This window comes from Corylus avellana, chromosome ca8 (genome assembly GCF_901000735.1).
Source record: "Corylus avellana chromosome ca8, CavTom2PMs-1.0".
In the NCBI taxonomy this organism is placed as follows: domain Eukaryota; kingdom Viridiplantae; phylum Streptophyta; class Magnoliopsida; order Fagales; family Betulaceae; genus Corylus; species Corylus avellana.
In genome coordinates, this window is record NC_081548.1 from 3,609,214 (window position 1) to 3,630,939 (window position 21,726).

The 21,726-nt window shown below is 35.0% G+C and overlaps 2 protein-coding genes across 2 annotated transcripts; one reads left to right on the forward strand and one right to left on the reverse strand.

Annotated features, from left to right (window-relative positions):
* Positions 1–9,545: 9,545 nt before the first annotated feature.
* LOC132190236 (uncharacterized) lies at positions 9,546–13,710 on the forward strand. The gene is made up of 2 exons (XM_059605161.1): positions 9,546–9,942; positions 11,189–13,710. The coding sequence occupies exons 1-2, from the start codon at positions 9,880–9,882 to the stop codon at positions 13,460–13,462; spliced, it is 2,337 nt and encodes a 778-aa protein (XP_059461144.1). The 5' UTR covers positions 9,546–9,879; the 3' UTR covers positions 13,463–13,710.
* A 1,304-nt stretch (positions 13,711–15,014) lies between these two features.
* LOC132189807 (uncharacterized) lies at positions 15,015–21,574 on the reverse strand. The gene is made up of 5 exons (XM_059604602.1): positions 21,318–21,574; positions 20,545–20,919; positions 20,349–20,440; positions 19,763–20,236; positions 15,015–16,219 (listed from the first exon to the last, which is right to left on the reverse strand). The coding sequence occupies exons 2-5, from the start codon at positions 20,908–20,910 to the stop codon at positions 15,262–15,264; spliced, it is 1,890 nt and encodes a 629-aa protein (XP_059460585.1). The 5' UTR covers positions 20,911–20,919; positions 21,318–21,574; the 3' UTR covers positions 15,015–15,261.
* Positions 21,575–21,726: the final 152 nt, after the last annotated feature.

Genomic DNA, 21,726 nt, shown 5'->3' on the forward strand with positions numbered 1-21,726 from the left:
AAAAGGAAAACTAAAACTAGAAAAATAAATTAATTTTTTTTTTTTTTTCAGTTTTTTAGTTTGAAGTTTTTTTTTTTTAATTTTTTTTTATGAAGGGTATTTTTGTTATTGTAGAAACATTTACTTTTTTAATAGTTTATGAAGGACATTGACAATTGAGAGATAATTTGATGGAGGTATATATAGAGTATACTTTTGCCTTTTTTTTTAATTTATTGTTATGGACGAGTTTAGTCGGTTTTATTTGTCAATTTTTTTTTTCAAAACAAAAGTATTATTAAATATATTTATTTCACATAATGATACTATTTTAGAACAAAAAAAACACAAAACACATTAACAAGAGAAACTTGTTGAAATTGGAAGTTTTATAACATGACATAAAAAATAAGAAATAAAAAAAATTGTGTTGCAATTTGAACTTATTCCGATTCCAAAGAAAAAAGATGCATATGTATGTCAATTATTGTATTTTAAAAAAATAAATAAATACAAAGAATAAAAGAAAAGAAAAAAGGAAATAATTGCATCTATTACTTTTAATATTAGCTTCTTTATTGTAAGTTATAATCAGCATCTCTATGATCCATCACAATCATGTTCTTGTTATTGTAATTCATTGTACTACAAATCTCTTTTTCTCGTTATATATTCATAGTATAACTCATTATCACTGTTAACATCAATCATAACACAATAATCACCACTCATATTTATTTTATGTGTTAATACTATCATCACCATAGTAATTATTTCTCACCATCAATCATTGTCTCTATTAATTTCTATCACGTTTGAAGTGTAATAATAATGTCCACTCATTACTACAATTACTAACTATATATATATTCAAAGGAAGTTGCAAAGTGGCCAACAGGCATCAACCTGGTGGAGTAAAGCAAAGTTTGAATGGTCATATATAATTCTCAAGCAAAAAATAATTTTTTTTTCAAAAAATAAAAATAAAAAATAGAAGCATTGCAATTGAGGGAAGGGTTTGATACACTATAAGAGATTTAATTTATATATATATATATATATATATATATATATATATATAAATCACATTGGATAAATAATAAATGATAGGGGTTAATCATATATCAGGATGGAGGACATTAATCAGGCATTTACACAATATTTTAATTTATGTCATTCTTGACGCTTCTATTAATTCTACTTTTATAACTCTTATTTTCAAAGTTGATAACCATTCAAAGTGTCTAAATTGAGATACTGTTGCAAGTTCTTCCTTTTTGAATCAGACATATTTATATTTAAAAGAGGTTTACAATAAATTATCTCAAAACTTACTATGTGTCCCTCAGTTAGAGATGTTCCAAATATGTTTTTGGTCTATTAGAATGTCCTGTATAAAATAATTTCTAAAGTGTTAGCTAATAGGCTATAGAGAGTATTGCAGTGCATCATCTCTCAAAATCAGAGACATGGCCTTAAAACTTGACATGAGTAAGGCCTATGGTTGAGTGAAATGAGATTCTTTTGAAGGCAACAATTAGAAAGGTTGGAATTGAAGATAGGTCGATAAATTTGATTATGACTTGTATTCGAACAATCACTTACTATAGAAACCCTAATTAATGGAAAACCCCATGGTTTTATTTGTTTATCAGAGGTCTCGTTATTCCCTTATCATCTTCTATGTACAGAAGGATTGAGCTCTCTTCTTTAAAAGGGGGAGCGTGAAGTAGAGATTACAGAAATATTTATAACGAATAGTAGAACTAAATTAAATAAGTTATTCTTTGTTGGTGATAGCTTATTGTTTTATAAAGCAAATCTTTTGAATGGTGTACATTACAAAAATTATTGGATGTGTATGAAGAAGCATTAGGGCATAAACACAAGAAGGAAAAAAAGTAGAAAAACATTAGTTTAAAGTGGACAAGAAGGAGAATTAAAACTAGATAATAGTGCATTAGTTGCTCAAGGATGGGGGAAAAAAAAAAAAAGTCCCAAGAAAGTAGAAAAGCTTTTTTTTTTTTTTTTTTTTCTTAAATATATCATCATTCACAAGAAAAATGTATCGTTTAAAAGGGGAAGAGAAGAGATATCTCGGAAAACACGTCCCAATCTAAAAAAATCTCACGCTGGCTCACAAAAAACTGTAGTATTATTATTCGTCCGAATGAATATGATTACGTATCAAGGAGGTATCGTTTTCAGCGATCTCTTTCCATATCATCGTATCTTTTGAGAACCTTTTTTTTTTTTTTTTTTAATTTATTTATTTTTTTGAGACTTAAAACTTTGCACCTACTCGCATGTAGCATTTAACGTTGTTTAACAACCACAGCGTACCTCCTCTACACATACGACAAAAACCCTTCTCTCCACGTATTGGGAACCCAGTCAACGCCTAAATGTCAACCATCCACTCCACGCGCGGCAGCCTCGGAAGTAGGATTTTTATTTTTTATTTATTTAAGTTTTTCCGTTTTCTTGGTAAGTAACATCAACCCGCTGTAGAATGGCTGACTTCTATATATTTTTCACTGTTCACTGTATCTAACCTTACCAACGTTGCCCCCCATCAAAAATATTTCATCGGATTTAAAAACATTATCCAAAAAAATTTTTTAACTAATTATATATTATCTTCATTAATTATGCTTTTAAGATGGAACAGTAATCGGACGGCCACGATGGACGACATTTATTACTTTCTTTTAAACTAATAATATATAATAATAGTAACGCTAGTAGAAATAGGATCAAGAATGGTAGTAGGCTTATTGTACTTTTGAGAACACCGAGGAATGGCATTGTCGTCATTTCGGAGATATTGACGGCTACTGGTTGGCAGAGAATCAAGTAGCAGTAGATTTTGAGATTTTGGATGGTGGTGGTCCCGACTTCCAAGGGTGGTCCCCCTGACTTTGCATTAATGACGTGGCATTACACGATCTGAGCAGAGGGGAGAGGGTGGGTGTCTAGTTGTTGGGCCGTTCACGTGGCGCGATTAAAGGAAATGTGCAGCTGTTTGGTCATCAAGAAACTGACACGCGTCGAGATTGTGATCTATGAGTTTTTGTCTTTTTATTGTAAATAATATATTGTCTTTTTATATTTTGTGGGTCCCAGGAGTTGGATACGAGCGACGTCACCTTTTGTATAACACATGCAGCAAAGCAAAACCTACCAAAATCCTCAGGCGTGAACTTGTGGATCACGCTCACATTTTGTTGTTCATTGTCGTTGGTGGAAAGAGCACGCTAACATCCCCTTGTAAAAAGTGCTAAAACGTGACCCATGATTGTGATAAGCTTAGCCGTTCATTAGACGTCACCAACAAAAATAAAATCTAGATCCTAGCAATGTGTTGTTTACATTGTAATCAATTTGGAGATTCGAAAAAAAAGTTTGTATGGAGCCCATTTATTTGGACTATTCTTGATCCACTTGAATATTTCTTTTTTTGGATTATTCGAACAACAAAATTGTTAGAATAAATGGAATAACATTTCATAGATTTTGAACTCATTCTGCTAAATTGACACGTGTCAATCATGTAGAGTGTGTTTGTCAAAGGATTTGAAAAATGAAGTAGACTGAACTGTAGTAGATTTGATTAATTAAAAAAAAAAAATAATAAGAATGTTTTGTATAAAAAAAGTGAAAGAAAAAAAAATTATTTTTTAGTGATTTTTTTATTTGAATAGTAATAAAAAGTAATTGATGTTAGGTAAAAAGTAAGAATGTCGGGGTTGATTTTAAGAAAATAGTAGGGTCTTTTTTTTTTTTAAGTCCTTTGGCAAACACACACGTAAGAATTATATGTATTTTGAACACATATTAATTAGTTTAATAAATTTAGTTTGAAGAATTTCCTTTAACCTAATTTGAAAAAAAAAAAATTTGTCAAAATAATTGTATTATTATTTTTTTTAAATAAATTTAATCCTCTATTATCATTAAAAAAAAAAAACTACGTACTTATTATAAGTTGGAGGAAATTAAATTTAAATTTTTAATTTTTAAATTTTTTTGGATCCCGCTATCTAATTTCACCCTTCACCCTTCACTTCATGTTTTAAAAGAATAATGTTATATACAACATTTTTTATCTTATAATACTGACATGAATCAATCATTGTTAACAAGAAAAAAGAAAAAAAAAAATAACAGTTTGTTGTGACTACAATGTTTGCATTGTGGATAGTTGTAGAATAAAAATATAGTACATAGCATTCATGGTTTAAAAAAACTTGTGATTCTTTGCTACCAAATTATTGAATAAAGTTTTTCTTCAAATTCAAGTAACATATGTCTTTGGAGCATGCAATTCCCACGTGCAATTTAAAAAGATGCATGTCAGAATGAAGTATTATAAGCGGAGGCAAGCACAAAAGGTAGGCTACTTAGGCTATTTATCTAAGGTCCTCAAATGAAAAAAAAAAAAAAAAAAAAAAAGGGGTTAAAAAAGAAGAAGAATAAACCATAAATATTAGTCAATAAAAATTGTGAGTGCATTTTGACCCAAAGACCCTAAAAAATCATTTCAAAATGAACTCCAATAGTCTTACATTTTACATCATATTAATCAATTTTTATTACTATTTAAATAAAAAAATCACTACAAAACAAATCTTTTTTTTTTTTTTTTTTTCATTTTTTTATACATCAATCAAATCTGCTACAGTTCCATTCTACTTCCTTTTTCAAGTCCTTTGCCAAACACACCCTCAAATAAAATGAAGAGGAATTGGTCCCTTATATGTTATAGAGGGATAATATTGTAAAAAGGAAAAAGAAAAGTGAAATGATAATATTATACCTATTATGGTCAGATTTTTTTTTTTTTTTTTTTGAAAGCTATAAAGTAAGATTTTTTTTAATTACATATATTTGTCCTTAGAACTAAAAACGAATATGTAATAAAGAATCTTTCTTTAATTGAATTTGAAAGGAAAACTTTATCCGAAATTATTTTCTTAAGTTGCAAGTTTGCTAAAAGTCAAATTGATTGTCAAAATTTTGGTGGAAGAATACAAATGTGGGCTAGAAAAGAAAATAATTATGGACCCTTGGTTCCTTTATACATGAATTATTGATCAAGTATATCCACTTTGATATGCAAGTGTTAGAAACATGCTCGGGAGCACGTGGTCCAGCACATTATATTGTCGTGGTCCCACGAGTTAAAATCAACGTACACGATTACTGTTCACACGCACGCGAGCGTACCAAGGAAAACATGATAACATGATCATTAAGAACTCTGGATAGACGACATCTCAAATCTCTTAGATTACGATATCCCATGTTTCCTATCTTTTTATGAGGTCCTTTTGGACGGCACAGATCCGCCATCGTACTTCAAGATCCTGAGCGTTCAAAATGACGTGCGGTAAAAGATCATGCATGCGAGATCTTCACTCAAAGTCAAACAAAAAGTTAAGGGTATCGATCATCTGCTACCTAGCTTCTGCGCCCACGCCCAAAAAAAACATTATAAAATGAAAATACAGCTAATTAATATTATTGAAATGGCTTTCAGAAACAATTATAATAAATTTAATAAATAAATATTTATCAATTTTCGAAGCTTTGGCAGTAGGATTTAAATTAAAGTATTCTTTCAATCTCTTGAATAAATTATTTTTATGATAATTTTGATTGATAAATTAGAATAAAAACAAAAATCCCATCAGAAAATATTTACAGTGAACTATATGATGGGAATGTTAAGTACAACATCTAGTGTTTATCATGAACCACGTGACGAAAATCAATAAGATTGAATTATTATTATTATTATTATTGTTATATTATGTTGAAAAATATTAATTCAAAATGGGAAAAATAGGAAGACATGATGGCAATTGACTCAAAATGCATTTCATTCTCTTTCTAAAGTCGTTTTCATGATATAATGAAGCCTAATTCACGATAAACATCACTCTAGAATAGGGTCAAGAATAACAAAACACCCTTTAATTGAGAATGAACAAAAGCACAAAATATTTGTATAAAGGTGCAAAGTGTACCTCATAGCAGCCGAAAACTATTGACCATGAGCGTGATGAGGGAGGGGTTACCGCTACTAGGCGTCGATCTCTCTCTCCATCGCTCAAATTAGAACTAGAGTGAGAAGGGTATCTATATAGGCGTTGGCTTCACAATCTACAATCAATGTGGGATTAAAGGACTATTTATATAATTATGAGTAATGATACTCATTACCCCACGTCCTCTAATGTTAATTAATCTCTATGCAAGAAATGCTATAAGGAACCCACCATATAAGTATTGGGAGATAAGGGGGTGATGTATAATTATTATTATTATTATTATTTTAAAGTTAAACAAAAGGAGAATCTTTCTTAAAACTCATTTTAATAAAATTATATGAAATAAGAATTTATAAAATAAATTTAAAGAATAATTTTTTAATATTATTGATGAGAAATAGTGGACCGCTCGAGGAATTGCTTTATAGGGGACGAGAAAATAGGGAAAATTCAGTCTCTCTCATCCTTTATGCAGTGGTGCTTTTGAATTTTGTGGATGATATGATATTAGATCCTTTTAAGATTCGGACCACGTATGTGAGTGCATGATGTTTACTTTTAAACATTGTGATGGCCAGCAACCTTCATTCCATGAAATAATGATTAGCCTATCTTCATTATTCCTAATCTCATCTAAATTCTATTCATATGTTTTTTTAGTTATTTCCACTATATTATAATATCTTCTCTCATTATAAAATTGATACTTTGGGCCCCATTCTCTAAGATTGAGTTTGTGAAACTAAGATTCTCTCTCTCTCAAAAGTGTCACGTTTAAAAGTGTATTTGAAAAATATAGCGGTAATCTAAGTTTCTAAACCGCAAGCAAGGAGTGCGATTTTACGCTTAGTGGAAGGAAGAGAGAGAAAAGAGAAACAAAGAATTACAGGTCGTTTGGTGTGAGACATTTACGTCCATCACTCTGCATGACCTCTATGGCTACATTGTGTTCTCGTTTAACTTAATTGTTTACCGTACATAAATCTCCTATTTATAGTTAAATAAGTTGATTTATACAAATAAACCTAAATTGACTTATACAGTATGAAATATAAATCAATCGTATAAATATAAGAATATATTACAACATAAATGTTAGAAATCACATTTCTATTACACAATTATCTTACAATATTGGCATGGTGGCATTCACAAGTCATAACCAATTCTTGGACTAGGAATTGTTAAAAAATAAAAAAAAATCATAAATTAGTTGAAATTGACACATCAACATTATAAAATGGTTGTAAAATAAAAATAAAACATTATTATTATTTTTTTTTTCAAAGCACACGTTTTCCAGAGCTCATTCTGACTGCATTCCCACATATTTTTCTTTCTTTTCTTCAATCCCCATTTATAGTCGAAAAGATCTACTACCCCTTTAATTTATGTTTTCTGTTTTTCTTTTTCTTTCTTGCTGTAGTTTGTTGTTTTCTTGGCTTCTATGGAAAGTCAACTTGCGCAAGTGGTATATAATACATGGCCCATTGTTTTACCTCTTAATACATAGCCTAAGAGCTGTTTGGTAACTCAATTTAAAAAATAATTTGTTATAGAAAAAAGGCATTATTTATGAGTTATCATGTTTATTAAATTAAGAGCACTATTAAGAGTCTGTTTGACATTGTGTTTGAGAAACAGAGCTTTTAAGTCAAAAAAAGTTATGGGCAAAAACTTCATTTTTAAGCTTTTGTCAAAAGTGTTTTTTTTTTTGGCTATTTTTAAGCTTTTTGACCCTTAAAAGCACTTTTAATTTGTTTTTACGAAACGATTACTTTTTTTTCAAACGAATTTTTTGAGTGTTAAAAGTATTTTTAAATCCTTCAAGTGCAGTCTCAAATAGGCCTTAAGTTGTCTCCAAGAGGTAGCTCAATCGGCTGAGACCACGTCTAATAAAACTGAGGTTACTATTTCGAATCCCCCTCTCTACTTTTATGTGGATATTTAAAAAAAAAAAAAAAAAAAGAACAATGTGGATCATTTTCTTTGGGCCAGAAAGTGATCCGGTTGATTCGATTAAGTGAAGTTCATTGATCATTTTCTAAGAAAAGCCCAATTCTGTGAGAAGAGGCAGCTATATATATGAATAAAAGGCCCAAAAGTTGTGCAAATTTTAATGGCAAAAAGGCCCATCCCTTTTTGAAAAAAGTCCAAGTTAGACGTAAATAATTAACGAAACGCCCACCCGTTTGCGAATTTTAAAAAGATGTCGCTTGGCCAAATAATAAAGAAAGAAATATCGTACATAAGTTTTGGTGGAGTGTCGTGTCTTGTCTTCATTTAAAATATTGTACTTGTTGACTGACTAATATATTTTATCTTGATTTTTTAAATAAAAGTCCGATAGATGTACTAAAAAAAAATAATAATAAAAAAAGAAAAAGTGTAATCTAGACCAACAATCCATTTACAGTTATTTAACGACTTGTTAACATGCAATTGAAGCCACTCAGATAATAATAAAATTTCTCACCCTCTAATCACGTGCTAACATGCGTTAACAAATTTTAAGTCTAATATTTTTTGATTAAAAAAATTTGGTTCGTACTTTTACCTAATAGCAACCTTGGTTTTAAAAACTATTTGAAATGGTACATGTGCCTTTTTCATTTTGTGTTTTAGTCCTTCCATTTATATTATGTTAAAAAATTTAATGGCCCGTTACATCAAATCTATTCGGCATTTGCCACGTGTCTTCCATGGCATTGTATACATAAAAATAATAAAGAAATAATTCTTTTTTTTTTTTTATAAAAAAAAAAAAGAAGTGGAAGGGGAGATTATCTCCGCCACCCACTAGCCAGGGAGATCTCACTCCCAATGGGTGGCAAAGAACCCACCCCGGGGGTGGGATCTCCCCTCTACCAAATTTATATTTTATTTTTAAGTAATACTAATGTGACGAGAATGGTGTTGCGTGTGAGACACATGGCAGGCGCATAATGGATTTAATATGGCAGGCTGTTCAATTTTTGGATAGAATATAGATACAAAAACTAAAATAAAAAAAATGTGAAAACAACGATTAAACTCTTTTAAGTGAAATTGATAGAAGCTTAGGTGTCGGGACTAACTTTATTTATGAATCAAGATCCTCTCTATTTAAGTGAAATAAAAAAAAGCCATTTTATAATAAAGATTTTATTTTGTTACATATAGTGAGTATATAGTGTTACATTATTTAAACTCTTTTAAGAATGTAACAATATAAACACTATTATTAGATATAAATTTTAATATATTTTTTTTACTTTATTTTTTAAAGTGATTGCCATGGAATAGAAATGAGAAATGATATAGTGTAAATGGGGCTATAGGCTCATCGGCCCCATCCGGTTGCTATGGCCCAATCAGCCAAGGCACATTGACAGGTGGCTGGACATGAGTGGCCACGACCAACCAGTGGTCTCACTCATGTCCAGGCTTACATGTCCAGTGGTCTCACTCTTCTCTCTCCATGTACTGTACTAATCGCCACGTAGAAGAATCTCTGAATCCGCTTTTTTTTTCCCTCTTTGACAAGGCTTACAGTTTCCGTTCCACATGAGGAACAATCTCTAATTTTCGGCGGCGGAACTTGGCCTATTTCCATTAACAACGAAAGGAAACTTGTGGTGGTGGCTAACGCTAACGTGAGCATTTTCCCTGCGATCCCTTTATCCACCCACAAAGCCCTCCCTCCCTCGCTTTTCTTTTCACTATAACTCTATAATCTCTCTCTCCCATAACTTGTAATTTGTGTTGGTGTAATCTATATTGGGTGAGATTGGTTTGAAAGGGCGAGCGATTGATCGGAGAAAATAGTTGGAGGGAGCGCGGATGTGCACCCCAGAGGTGCGCCATGGCGTTCTCTGCCGCTCTTCGCCCCAGTCTTCCCACCGCCTTTTGTCACCTTCGCTCCAAGGTACCCCTCCGTGTGTGTGTGCATGTTTATTGGGTTTTTAATTTTAAAGATTCTGATGTTTGCATAATATAATGTTAACGCTAGTTTGGTTACCGAGAAAGAAAAAATTAAAAGAAAAGAAGAACTGGATAATAAAATAAGAAGATATAAACAATAATCGGAAATGTAGAGTATGAAATTTGGTTTGTTGCTTGGCTTGTTCATTCTAGTATTTGTCACAATGCTTTGTGAAATCAATATTTGATTAACTTGAATTAAGAAAGCAAAATACACATTCGGTTTGAATAAAAAAGTCTAGGGATAGATCATTTGGGAACTGACCTGTAAGGAACCAAACTAGGTTTCTGTTTTTTTGGGGGAAATTGGTGGTGTTATTTCTTGGGATTGTTGTACAAAATCAAAAGTTATTTAGCAAAAGGGGTGGAGCTCTTGGACAACAGTAAAGATGAATCATTAGCAAAGGACCCTCGGGGAAAAATCTGGTCCTCTGATAATGCTTGAAGAACCCCATTTAACCATTGAATGGCCAGTGCTCATTAATGCCTTTTTAGCTCATTTGAAAGGACGAGGATGTGTCCTTCAATGCACTAAGTATAATATTTCTAAATTATATGTTAGAAACTATGGTTCTAAAGAAATTTGAAACTTTTGGCATATTTTGGTAAAAATGTGGTTTGTAGAGCATTATATGATTTTGTTTCTTGTTCATTGCATTCATACTTATATTAAATAATTTTTTGTGACAGTTGACAAGATTCTGTCTACTCCCTTCGAAGAATTTGAAATATTTTTTGACGAAATTGGCCAATATTTGGACAAAACTTTGGTAAATTGTAGATAAAACTAAACTTAATACTTTGTGCTCTCCGCAGAATTTTGAAATTTCAAATGATTTCATGAGCTTCTCAGCAAGACAATTTTGTCCCTACGCCTGGACATTTGAGATCGTCACAAAATCTAAATATTATTTTTGACTTATTAATTATTCATTTTTTCATGTATCTTCACTGTCTTCCACGTTTCTCTCATGAATTTAGTCTCAATGACGTGAATCTCCTTTTTGGGTAGTACCCATTCTATTCGTAATTCCTTTCTGGACCAGTACATTTTTTCTAGCACTTCACATTGGATTCGTACTAAAAATGGAGTGAAAGGTAGTGACTTTGAAATTTGGACTGATGCGTTTGGATCAATAGGTTTCCAAATGTTTGAGCAAATATTTATTTTTGTGTAATGTTTTTTGCAGTTATGTTCCTTGAGACTCAACAAGAAGCAGGAGAAACTAACTTTTATGAAAACGTCAAAAAGACGTGGCTGCTCCTTGAGGGTCATCAGTTCAGTCTTAAATAACAGGAAGTTGAGCATTAATGATAATGGGGCGAGTGAACCTGCAAAGGTTCTTCTTCAGAGATTGTTTGCACAGACACAGAAATTGGAAGAACAGATGAGCGGAGATTCTCATCTCTCTGAAGATTTTCAGCTGGTGCTTAACCTTGAGATCCTGGAGTCTGATCTTCAGGCTGCATTGGCAGCCTTGAAGAAAAAGGAAGAAGATCTACAGGATGCTGAAAGGATAGTCTTGTTGGAGCATAGTGACTTAAACCGTGCAAAGGAGGAGTTGAAGCGACGTGAAGAAGAAATTGGTGCTGCTAGCTGTAAGCATGAACAATTAGTAGAAGAGCTGAAGCAAGCTAATCTTAGTTTAGCTTCTCAAGTCAGACAGATAGAAGATCTAAAGCTTCAACTCAAGGAGAGAGACGAGGAGAATGCAGCTACCCTATCTGCACTGTCTTTAAAAGAAGATGAAATGAATAAAATGAGAAATGAACTGGTGAAGAAGAGTGAAGAAGCTGCCAAGACTGATTCTGACCTTAAATCTAAAGCTCAGCTCTTAAATGAGGCCAATGAAATCATGCGAAAACAAGACGATGAGCTTCGAGGACTCCGGAAAGCTTTCCAGGAGAAAGAAGAAGAACTTGAAGTTTCTATGACCCTGAGGAAACTTGAAGAGGAGAAGTTGAACGTCGCAGAGGCCAATTTAGAGAAGCGGACAATGGAATGGTTATTAGCACAGGAAGAACTGAAGAAGCTGGCGGAAGAAGCATCCCAACATGCAAGGGAAACAAATGAAACTCTTGAGGATTTCATAAGAGTAAAAAAGCTTCTTGCTGACGTGAGGTCTGAGTTGGTTTCTTCTCAGAAATCTCTGGTATCCTCTCGACAGAAAATGGAAGAACAGGAGGTGCAGGTGGAAAAGCAACTAACAGAACTTGAAGAACTGAAGAAAAGTGTTATGTCTTACATGGCGAGTTTGAAGGATGCCCAAATAGAAGTAGAGACTGAGAGAGTGAAGCTTAGGGTTGCAGAGGCTCGAAATAAGGAGCTTGAACGGGACTTATCCATGGAGAAAGAGCTAATGGAGGAGTTGCAGGAGGAGTTGAAGAAAGAGAAATCTTCTCTGCAGCAGGCAGTCCAGGAGATGTCGTTTCTTCAGAAAGAGCTTGAGCAAAAAAACAAAGAATTTGAAGAGATGCATAATATTCTTCAGGTTAAAGAGTCAGAGTCAGTGGACGCTAAGCTAGAAATCCAGCATTTGAAATCTGAGCAGGCTGCACTCCAGCTTATCTTGGAGGAGAAAGACTTGGAACTCTTAAATGCGAGGACAAAGTTGGAGGAGCTAAACGAGGAAATCGGAGAGTTAAAGATGCTTATGAACAGTAGAGAGGATCAGCTTATCCAGGCCACAACTTTGCTCAAGGAGAAAGACGAACATGTTCAGATGATGCAAGATGAGTTAAATGATGCAAAGCTGAAATCCTCTGAAGCTGAAACTGTGGCTGAACGGATTGTAGAGCTCACAAATAAACTGGTCGTCTCCATCAAGGTTGAAAACTCTAACGCAATGGGAGCATTTGATGACATGGGCCACACTTCACTCGAGCTACTATTGGAGAAACCTAAGGATGAGTTTAGCATGCAGAAAAGACAACTTGAGACTGAGCTCAAGTTGACCATAGAAAGCTTAAGAATGAAAGAAATGGAATTACTAGCTGTAGAGAGGGCTCTAACAGTCAAAGACGAGGAGCTCAGAACTGTTCATGGGAGATTAGATGGGAAGGAGAAAGAACTAAAAAAGATGAAGGAAGAAATGAAAGAAGAAGCTAATGATCTAAGGAAGCTTTACGCTTTGGCACAAGAGAGGATAGGTGATAGAAGCATTGGGGACTTGGCAATTGAGAAGCTTCAACTTGAGGCAGCTCAACTGGAAGTTGAAGCTGCAACTAGTGCCCTCCACAAACTCGCCGGCATGAGTCGAGAACTTTTAAATAAAGCTAGCCTCCTTAGCCTTGATGCTGATAGTGATGGAAGTGTCTTCCCTCAAAATGGCTCTGATACTATAATAGGTGTGGCTGATCATAGTGAATGTTCAGCGGAGCTTGTTAAATCGGAAGTTGCACGGCTTTCTGCTTTGACGGAGCAGCTTGTGCGAGGGGCTGGTATTGTTGTTTGTGCGGATTAGTAAACTATGAAGCTTGTGGCCAGATAGTGTAAATGGATATCTTACAGCTTTGACTTCTGTGTGAGCTAAAAGTCATTATCGATCCGCTCCACTGTTTTAACCTTCTTGACATCCAATTTCCACATGTGAAGAAGGCTTTGTTTCTTTGTTGTATGCTAACTAAAATTTTGTTCTTTTAGATCTTTTGATAATGAATCCGGGGTTGAAGCCATTATCATGTGAATGATACCTCTTTTGAGCTCCCAGCACCTCTCTCTCTCTCTCGCTCTCTCCTAGTATTGGATAAAGTAATGCAGTTTACCATCTTGGTTATGTTTATTGGTGTATCTACAATGAAAAGTGAACCCATACATGCACATTTGGATCGTGTTGATATATGAATGTAAAACTATATTAGTTAACTCTAACTTTATCCATATAATTAAATGGATCAAATCTCTCAACTATAATTCACTAATTTTATGTTGGGTTTACATTGAGTTTGCATATTATGTAAAAAATTATCAATCTTAAATGTCACATGTCAAGTTTAGGTTATGTCGAAACATAAATATAAGACTATATAGGTTAACATTAAATTAATCCATTTAATTAAACAAATTAGACTCTTCAATCCTAATTCGCTAATTTCGTACCGACTTTTGTTAGGTTCATGGATAATATAAATAATTATCGGCCCTAAAAATATCATACATGAAAATTGTCGCAAGAATTCAAAGGAGCTTTTCCATTTGGTTCAGAAAATAGAAATATAGCGTAGGAAGCTGAATAACAAAATTCCAGTAATATGACAAACAATTGATATGTGCAAGTAGTTATTTCTTCCGAAGGGTTTCTTCTGAAACCACATAATCTTCCTTTTTTGTTTAATTGCTGGGCAACAACTCCACATCACAATTGACAAGGGAAGCTTGGGTTAACCTGGTTCATGAGGGTTTTTCTTCTACATTGCTTGGCCGGTAATACGTCCAAATTCAACATCATTGGAAGTAGCCCAAAAAAGAATTTAGGAAAAATTACAGTTTACCTCTCTAAAACTGACAAGCATTTTTCAATTCGAACACTAAATTTTCAATTTTTACAATTCACCCTTACAAAGTTTCAATTTTTTCAATTCGACCAATATTATCCCAAAATTCCCATATTGCCCCTAATTTTTATTTTTATTTTTTATTTTTTATAAATAATAATAAATAAAAAAAAATTTGGAAGTGCAAAAATAGCCAAATGGCCAAAGGAGCCACCCCGAATTTCTTTTTTTTAAAAAAATTTTTTTTTATAAAAAATAAAAAATAGGGACAATATGGAAAGTTTTGGATACAATTGGTCAAATTGCAAAAATTTGAAACTTTAGGAGGATGAATTGCAAAAATTGAAACTTTGGTATTCAAATTGAAAAACGTTGTCAACTTTGAGAGGGTAAACTGTAATTTTCCCAAGAATCTATAAACCCACAGCTGCGAGCTGCCAGCATATTCATAAACCTGTCTGTGTTTGAGGACAAAGTTTTCCAGAGATTTGAAAGAACATGTGCACCAGCTAAACCAACGAATATAAGAATAATTACAGCATATTACTGATCTAGCATGAGTGCATCTTTACAATTTTATGAACAGCCAGAAGTATGTTTGAGCTGAAGCTATAAATAAACATTTGGCACAAATATTTAGATTCTATTGCACTTCAGCCAAGAGTGTCAGTAAAATGCCCTGCACTAGCTAACATCCCAGCTACGCCAATTTATATGAGCATTGTAGCAAAGTTAACTAGCTTGGGGCAAATAAAGTAAGCAGAAGAAACTACCGAACAGTGCTAACACCTTCTCTGAAAAGCATATTTGCCACTTTTGGAGGGATCCATCCAGGGTTGCCAGCATTTTGGCTATCCATGTGTTCACTGTCTGTTTGTATAGCACTGGCCTGACGCTTCTTCGCTTTCGACATCCCCATTTTCTTTCCAGCAAAGATGCCTAGCCTCATGGCTGTAAATAGGCCCAGTGTAATCAAAAGTGGTCTCACTGCCCAGTGAAAATCCTCAAGGTGCTGATACTTCTTTACCATCCCTGGGCAAGTGTTAAATGTAACCACTTCTACTTCAGCTGGATCAGCCAAGTAGGGGGTCAACTCATCTCCAAAAGTCAAAATCCCTGGGAACTTGACAATAAGGCACCCATTGGGTAGGATCCACCAAATCCTCCCTGTAGCCCAAGCGCCACCCCTTTTACGAGGCCATTCAAATCGAGGGCTCAAAGCATTGGCTTTCAGTCTAACAAACTGGCCCACACAGTAAGATTCTGCCATCTGGAACTCAGAAGACCTTCCCTTCCAAAGAGTTTGCATCCCTATAAATCCAACAGCCACAGTTCCATCACGATTGATGGAATGAATAATACCCACTGGTGAGTACTTCTTGTCTTCTTCCTTCAAGCGTACCCAATCACCAGCTGCCAAGCCAATTGTGACCCGCTCCAGAGTTGAGACATGAACCCTTAATGGGTCATGGATGCCATGGACCCTCACCAAAATAAAACCATCTCTATCTGTGTCGTGTTCTAGACCCACAACTGTTCCTTCTGGGACTTCCATGTTTTCAGGTTTGCACGAGTTTGGTGGCTTTCTGGAACGCACCGTGTCACCCACTTGCAGATGATCCTTTGAAAGGAACCACTCTGTGTAACCAGTGTTACTTGATTTTTCCAAGATTGATCCACTTCCAAGACCTGCCCAGCCTCCATCATCGTTGATGGTATTCTTCAAGCTGCAAATTAAGGAAAATAAGACATAGTTTTTTTTTTTTAAATGTAAGAAAAGACATTAACAGAATAATGAGTGATTTCATAATGTATACCACTATTGGAAGCCCTCTAATTTATTTTGCACACTTTTTTAAGTTACCAACTTTTCCTGTTGTATATAATCACATCAACTGGTTACACAAAGTAATTTGCTTCCAAACCACAAGTAATAATTTGATCATTTATTGGGGACGGCTGCTTAGAGAGATTTTTATAATGTAAGCTATCTACAAAGAATGACAAACAATAAAAGCAACAAAATGCAACTGAGTGCAGCATAATATCAACCATGGAAATCCAAATAGATTTTCATAGACAGGTATATCTATCAAGACTATCATGATTTCATTTATGAAACTTCAACATATGCATAGCACAAGTCTTTTGACTTAAAGACAAAGATGTATGTAGGCATGCAAAAACACACACATACACGCATGACACGTCTAATGTAGACATGCTATAGACATAAATAGTCATGGACAATCTTATTTTTTTAATAAGTAATCGAAATATCATTAAAAGCGCAAAGTGTAACCTAAGCATAAATAGTCATGGACAACTATGAGATGATATCCATCCGAATGAGAAAAGAGATTTTGAGTATTCCATCGTTTACTATTCTCTTTTCTTTTCCTAGTGTTCACATCCTCGTGCACCATAAAATAATCAAACTTGCAACTAAGAATCACGTCAATTGAGTTTGAGTCAATCATTTCCTCTCCTTCTATTTCACTTCTCATGAATGCATCTGCCATCAAGAACACACCTGTCATGTTGCAAACCCTAAGAAGCTCGTGTACTCCCAACTGGGTGGACTATGATATTGGCACATACTGCTTTTGCAACTAGGGAAGTCAATTTCTCATTTCCTGACGTGATCAATTAAAACTCTATTTTCAACCAAAAATGGATACCTCAAAAACCAGCTGTCTACTACACTGTCAACTTTTGATCCACACTCCACAGTTTCATTTCTATTACAGTATTTTCATTAATAAAGTTTGCTTGAAATTGGAGTCATTATTTTCAATTAAAATTAAGGGAAAAATATAAAAAAGCCCCCCAAACTACCAGCCGTTTTCGATTTAGCCCCCTAATGTTCAAAAAGTGATAAAGTAGCCCCCTAAACTACCAAACTATTGCATTTTGGCCACTCCGTTAGTCAAAACCGTCAGTTAGGACGGAAACTGCAAAACGATGTCGTTTGTTACAGGTAAGTTACTACAATGCCCTTTTGGGAAAAATATAAAAAAGCCCCCCAAACTACCTGCCGTTTTCATTTTAGCCCCCTAATATTCAGAAAGTGATAAAGTAGCCCCCAAACTACCAAACAATTGCAATTTGGCCACTCCGTTATTCATTACCGTCAAATATGATGAAAAATTTAAAACTACATCGTTTTGGCAATGGTAAGTTACCAAAATGCCATTTTTGGAAAAAAAATATCATATTAAAACAAGCAAGCAAAACGGCGCCGTTTTGCTTGAAATTAGGGTTTCCTTACACTTACCAAAATGATGCCACTTTGGTAAGTGTTAGGAATTAAAAGAAAAAACCCTAGACCCCACGTAGGTGACCCACGAAAAAACCCCCAACCCCAGTTTATCTTTCTCCCCAAAACCGCCGACCACCACGTCGTCTATCTCTGACAGCCTGTAAATCTTACCCATAACTCAATCTTTTTATTGTATTTCATGGTATAGCTATCGGATCGGTGTTGTTTATCTACGAACGTGATTTTTTTGTTTGATTTCTACAATGGGTAAGAATTTTTCGGTGACGCTTCGTAGCTAGTGGATGGTGTGGCCGGCGGTGATGGATGGTGGTGGCAGGGGCAGTCGTTTTGAGAGAAAGAGAGAGAGGGGCGTTGCGTTTTTTTCACTTGAGGGAGAAGGTTGCCGGAGATAGAACGATGTGGTGGTCGGCGGTTTGGGGGAGAGAGATAAACTGGGGTTGGGGGTTTTTTCTGCGTGGTGTCTAAGGTTTTTTCTTTTTATTCCTAACACTTATCAAAACGGCGCCGTTTTGGTAAGTGTAAGGAAACCCTAATTTCAAGCAAAACGGCGCCGTTTAGCGTGCTTGTTTTAATATGATTTTTTTTTCTAAAAGGGCATTTTAGTAACTTACCATTGTCAAAACGACGTAGTTTTGAATTTTCCATCATATTTGACAGTAATGACTAACGGAGTAGCCAAATTGCAACGGTTTGGTAGTTAGGGGGCTACTTTCTCACTTTCTGAACATTAGGGGGCTAAAATGAAAACGGCTGGTAGTTTGGGGGGCTTTTTTATATTTTTCTCAAAAGGGCATTGTAGTAACTTACCCGTAACAAACGACGTCGTTTTGCAGTTTCCGTCCAAACTGACGGTTTTGACTAACGGAGTGGCCAAAATGTAATAATTTGGTAGTTTGGGGGGCTACTTTATCACTTTTGGAACATTAGGGGGCTAAATCGAAAACGGCTGGTAGTTTGTGGGGCTTTTTTATATTTTTCCCTAAAATTAAACATTTAATCCACTAAACAAGACCTTTCTAGTAGTAAATTTTGATTTTAATCTAATCATTCAGATGGTAAAACCCGCAAAACCAAAAACCTAAGAAACTGTAACTAAATCTTGCATGTCAAGATAAGTTAAATAACATGAGCAACGAAGTGGATATCCAGCTTTGGATCCCTTCCAAAAGGCAGATATTCAAGTCAAATCTTTTCATCATGCGCTTAGTCCCCCATGCTGGCTTTTCTTTCTCTCGGAAGAGCATTTGGAGCAATAAGACACCTTTGAGAGTGGCTTTCTCTGTTTGGACAACAATGTTAGAGAGGATCTTGACCTTGGATAATCTAAGAAAGAGAAATGCCATAGCAATGGACTGGTGTTGCATGTGCAAAAAGAGCGGGAAATCAATCAATCATCTTTTGCTCCATTACGAAGTAGCTAGAGAGTTGTGGGTATTAGTTTTTCATCGTTTCAGGATAAAGTGGGTAATGCCCCAACGGATGGTGGAGTTATTGACTAGTTGGAGAGGCCAATTTAATAGTCACAGTACTTTAGAAGTCTGGAAGATGGCTCCCCTTTACATGATGTGGTGTATCAGGAGAGAACACAATTCCCAAAGTTTTGAAGCTTGTTAAAGAACGGTGGTAGAGTTAAAAGATATATTGTTCAAAACTCTTTATAAGTGGATGGTTACTATCAACAGTTCTCGCTTTTATAATTTCAAATTTTTTAATTTGTGTTCTTCTCCTCCCTAAGTGGGTGTAGCTTGTGTATACTCCATATATACTTGGGTTGCACGCCTCTTTGCGCTTTCTAATAAGATTGAATTACTTATAAAGGAAAAAAATAAAAAATACTCATGTGCCCATACACGACAACCAATGAGCAAACTAAGTATAACATGATGACAATTTCCTGCAGCTAACTCAAAAGGAAACCTCCTATATCAGGTGAGGTTTTGATATCTGTAAACACAAAACAAAACATACAATTGAAGGGGAGAGGTACCTCTGAAACACACGCAATATGTCTGTCATCAAAGGACGACTCCTCAAGTCATACTCAAAGCAACCAATAAGAACATTCTCAAGTAGTGGAGGAAGGCCGTCGGGAATACATGGCTTTTCTTGCTTTTTGACAACTGAATGATAAATTTCATCTAGAGATCTCCCACGCCAAGGCTGAACACCAGTCAACATCTCAACAATGGTGCACCCGAATCCCCATGAATCGGTCTCCAAGGATATTGGACCTCTCACTTCCGGTTGCCATTGCTCTGGAGCCATATAGTTTGGTGTTCCAAGCCTGCGAGCCATATCTGAGCTTGGCAATGGGATTCCAACCAGTAGATAAGGAATACCAAAATCTCCTAGAAGTGCTTGATCATTTTCATTAAGAAGCACATTAGAAGGTTTAAGGTTAAGCACTAAAATCCCTTTTGAGTGCAGTTTCAGAATTCCCTGAGCCAAATCAATACCATACCTGTAACCAGTAACATACATTCAAAACTGAACACTCAATGCTTGATATTTTTATGCATTAAACAGAAACACAATAAAAACATACTTTTCTATCTAATCTGAACCCAACCCACCTCAAAACATCAGGCAATGAATGATTCCCCCCACGAAGGCAAGCCATTTTGTCACCAACCGATCCCTCATAGAATTTCATAACGATGCATATCTGTAATATATCAAATACAAAATCATTCTTTAGCAACCTTGATGTCAGACTACACAATCTCCCCACAGTGCATCAAATACAAACACAAATACAAATACTCTTACCTTTCCACTTATAACCGAAACCCCATGCAGCCAACAAACACCTCCTACCCCTTGACACTTAGAAAACAATTCCGCAAACTTATCCAACAAAGCCCTCGTGTGCTCCTCTTTGATCGGCTGTAACATCTTGATAGCCACTTCATGAAACTCATCATAGTCCTCGGTCGACTGATGATGAGTTGCTAACCAAACATCCCCAAATGGGCCCCTCCCGATTCTGTGTCTAAGTTTCAATTTCGAAGGTTCAATCCATGGACTTATCTGGCTTGAGGAGGCCACAACGGTTGTAGGGTGGTCGGGATCATCTTCAAGAAGCTCGTACTCAAAAGAAGCACCCGGTTGTGTGGGAACAATTTGTTTAGCCATTCCCTCAATCTGATATAAATCAACATGAATTTGATTATCGAACAAAGTTAAGTTTTTTAGTTAATTATTGAAGCACTAATCCTCTAATAATTAATGGCAGACACAAATATTAGCAGCATAGAGCATACCCAAATAGTAATAACTGAACAAAAATCAAAGCAAAAACTTTATGATGACACCAAGAAAGAAAGCTAAATACCACGCACTAAGCTGAGCTCAGCATAAAATACAAATAATTCCCAGCCTACGTTTGGCTGCCGAGAAAACCAAGGAAAAGTAGAGAATCCTAAAGTTAACTACACCCTTTTCCTCATTTCTGCATAAAAATCAAAACACAAAAAAAAAGGTGGGGGGGGGGGGCTTTGTGAAAACCAAACAAAGCTTAAATGATAAAAGTAACAACTTACAGAAAGTGGGGTGTCGACGAATTAGGAATGAAAATCAACAGCGAGAGGGAATAGAGAGAGAAAGAGCTTCTGGGACTGGAATCCCAAAGGAGGGAAGAGAGAGTTTGGGAGAGATATTTTTGATTTTGGTGTGAAGGAAAGAGACGGTTATATACACAAAAACACATACACCCACTGCAAGGAGCTGAATCAATGAATCAAGACTAGAAAACTGAAAGGAAAGGAACCCCCTTTCCCCTCGGGCTTTCGGTATCTCTGATGGGCCCACCGGAATTTCCCATCTTGACCTTGAGGGCCATTTGGGGGTGTCAAATCACCGTTCATTCACGATTATCTGCTAATGTGTTTTGAAATATATATATTATTTCTGTTATAGTTTTTTCAATGGTCTAATTTAATTTCTCTCTCT

Excerpts from the sequence above, each read along its gene's own strand:
- LOC132190236 (XM_059605161.1), top strand. The coding sequence starts at position 9,880 with ATGGCGTTCTCTGCCGCTCTTCGCCCCAGTCTTCCCACCGCCTTTTGT. Across the intron at positions 9,943-11,188 it reads TTTGTCACCTTCGCTCCAAG|TTATGTTCCTTGAGACTCAA; the intron begins GTACCCCTCCGT and ends TGTTTTTTGCAG.
- LOC132189807 (XM_059604602.1), bottom strand. The coding sequence starts at position 20,910 with ATGGCTAAACAAATTGTTCCCACACAACCGGGTGCTTCTTTTGAGTAC. Across the intron at positions 20,441-20,544 it reads TTTCGGTTATAAGTGGAAAG|ATATGCATCGTTATGAAATT; the intron begins GTAAGAGTATTT and ends GATATATTACAG. Across the intron at positions 16,220-19,762 it reads ATATTGCGTGTGTTTCAGAG|CTTGAAGAATACCATCAACG; the intron begins GTACCTCTCCCC and ends CTTAATTTGCAG.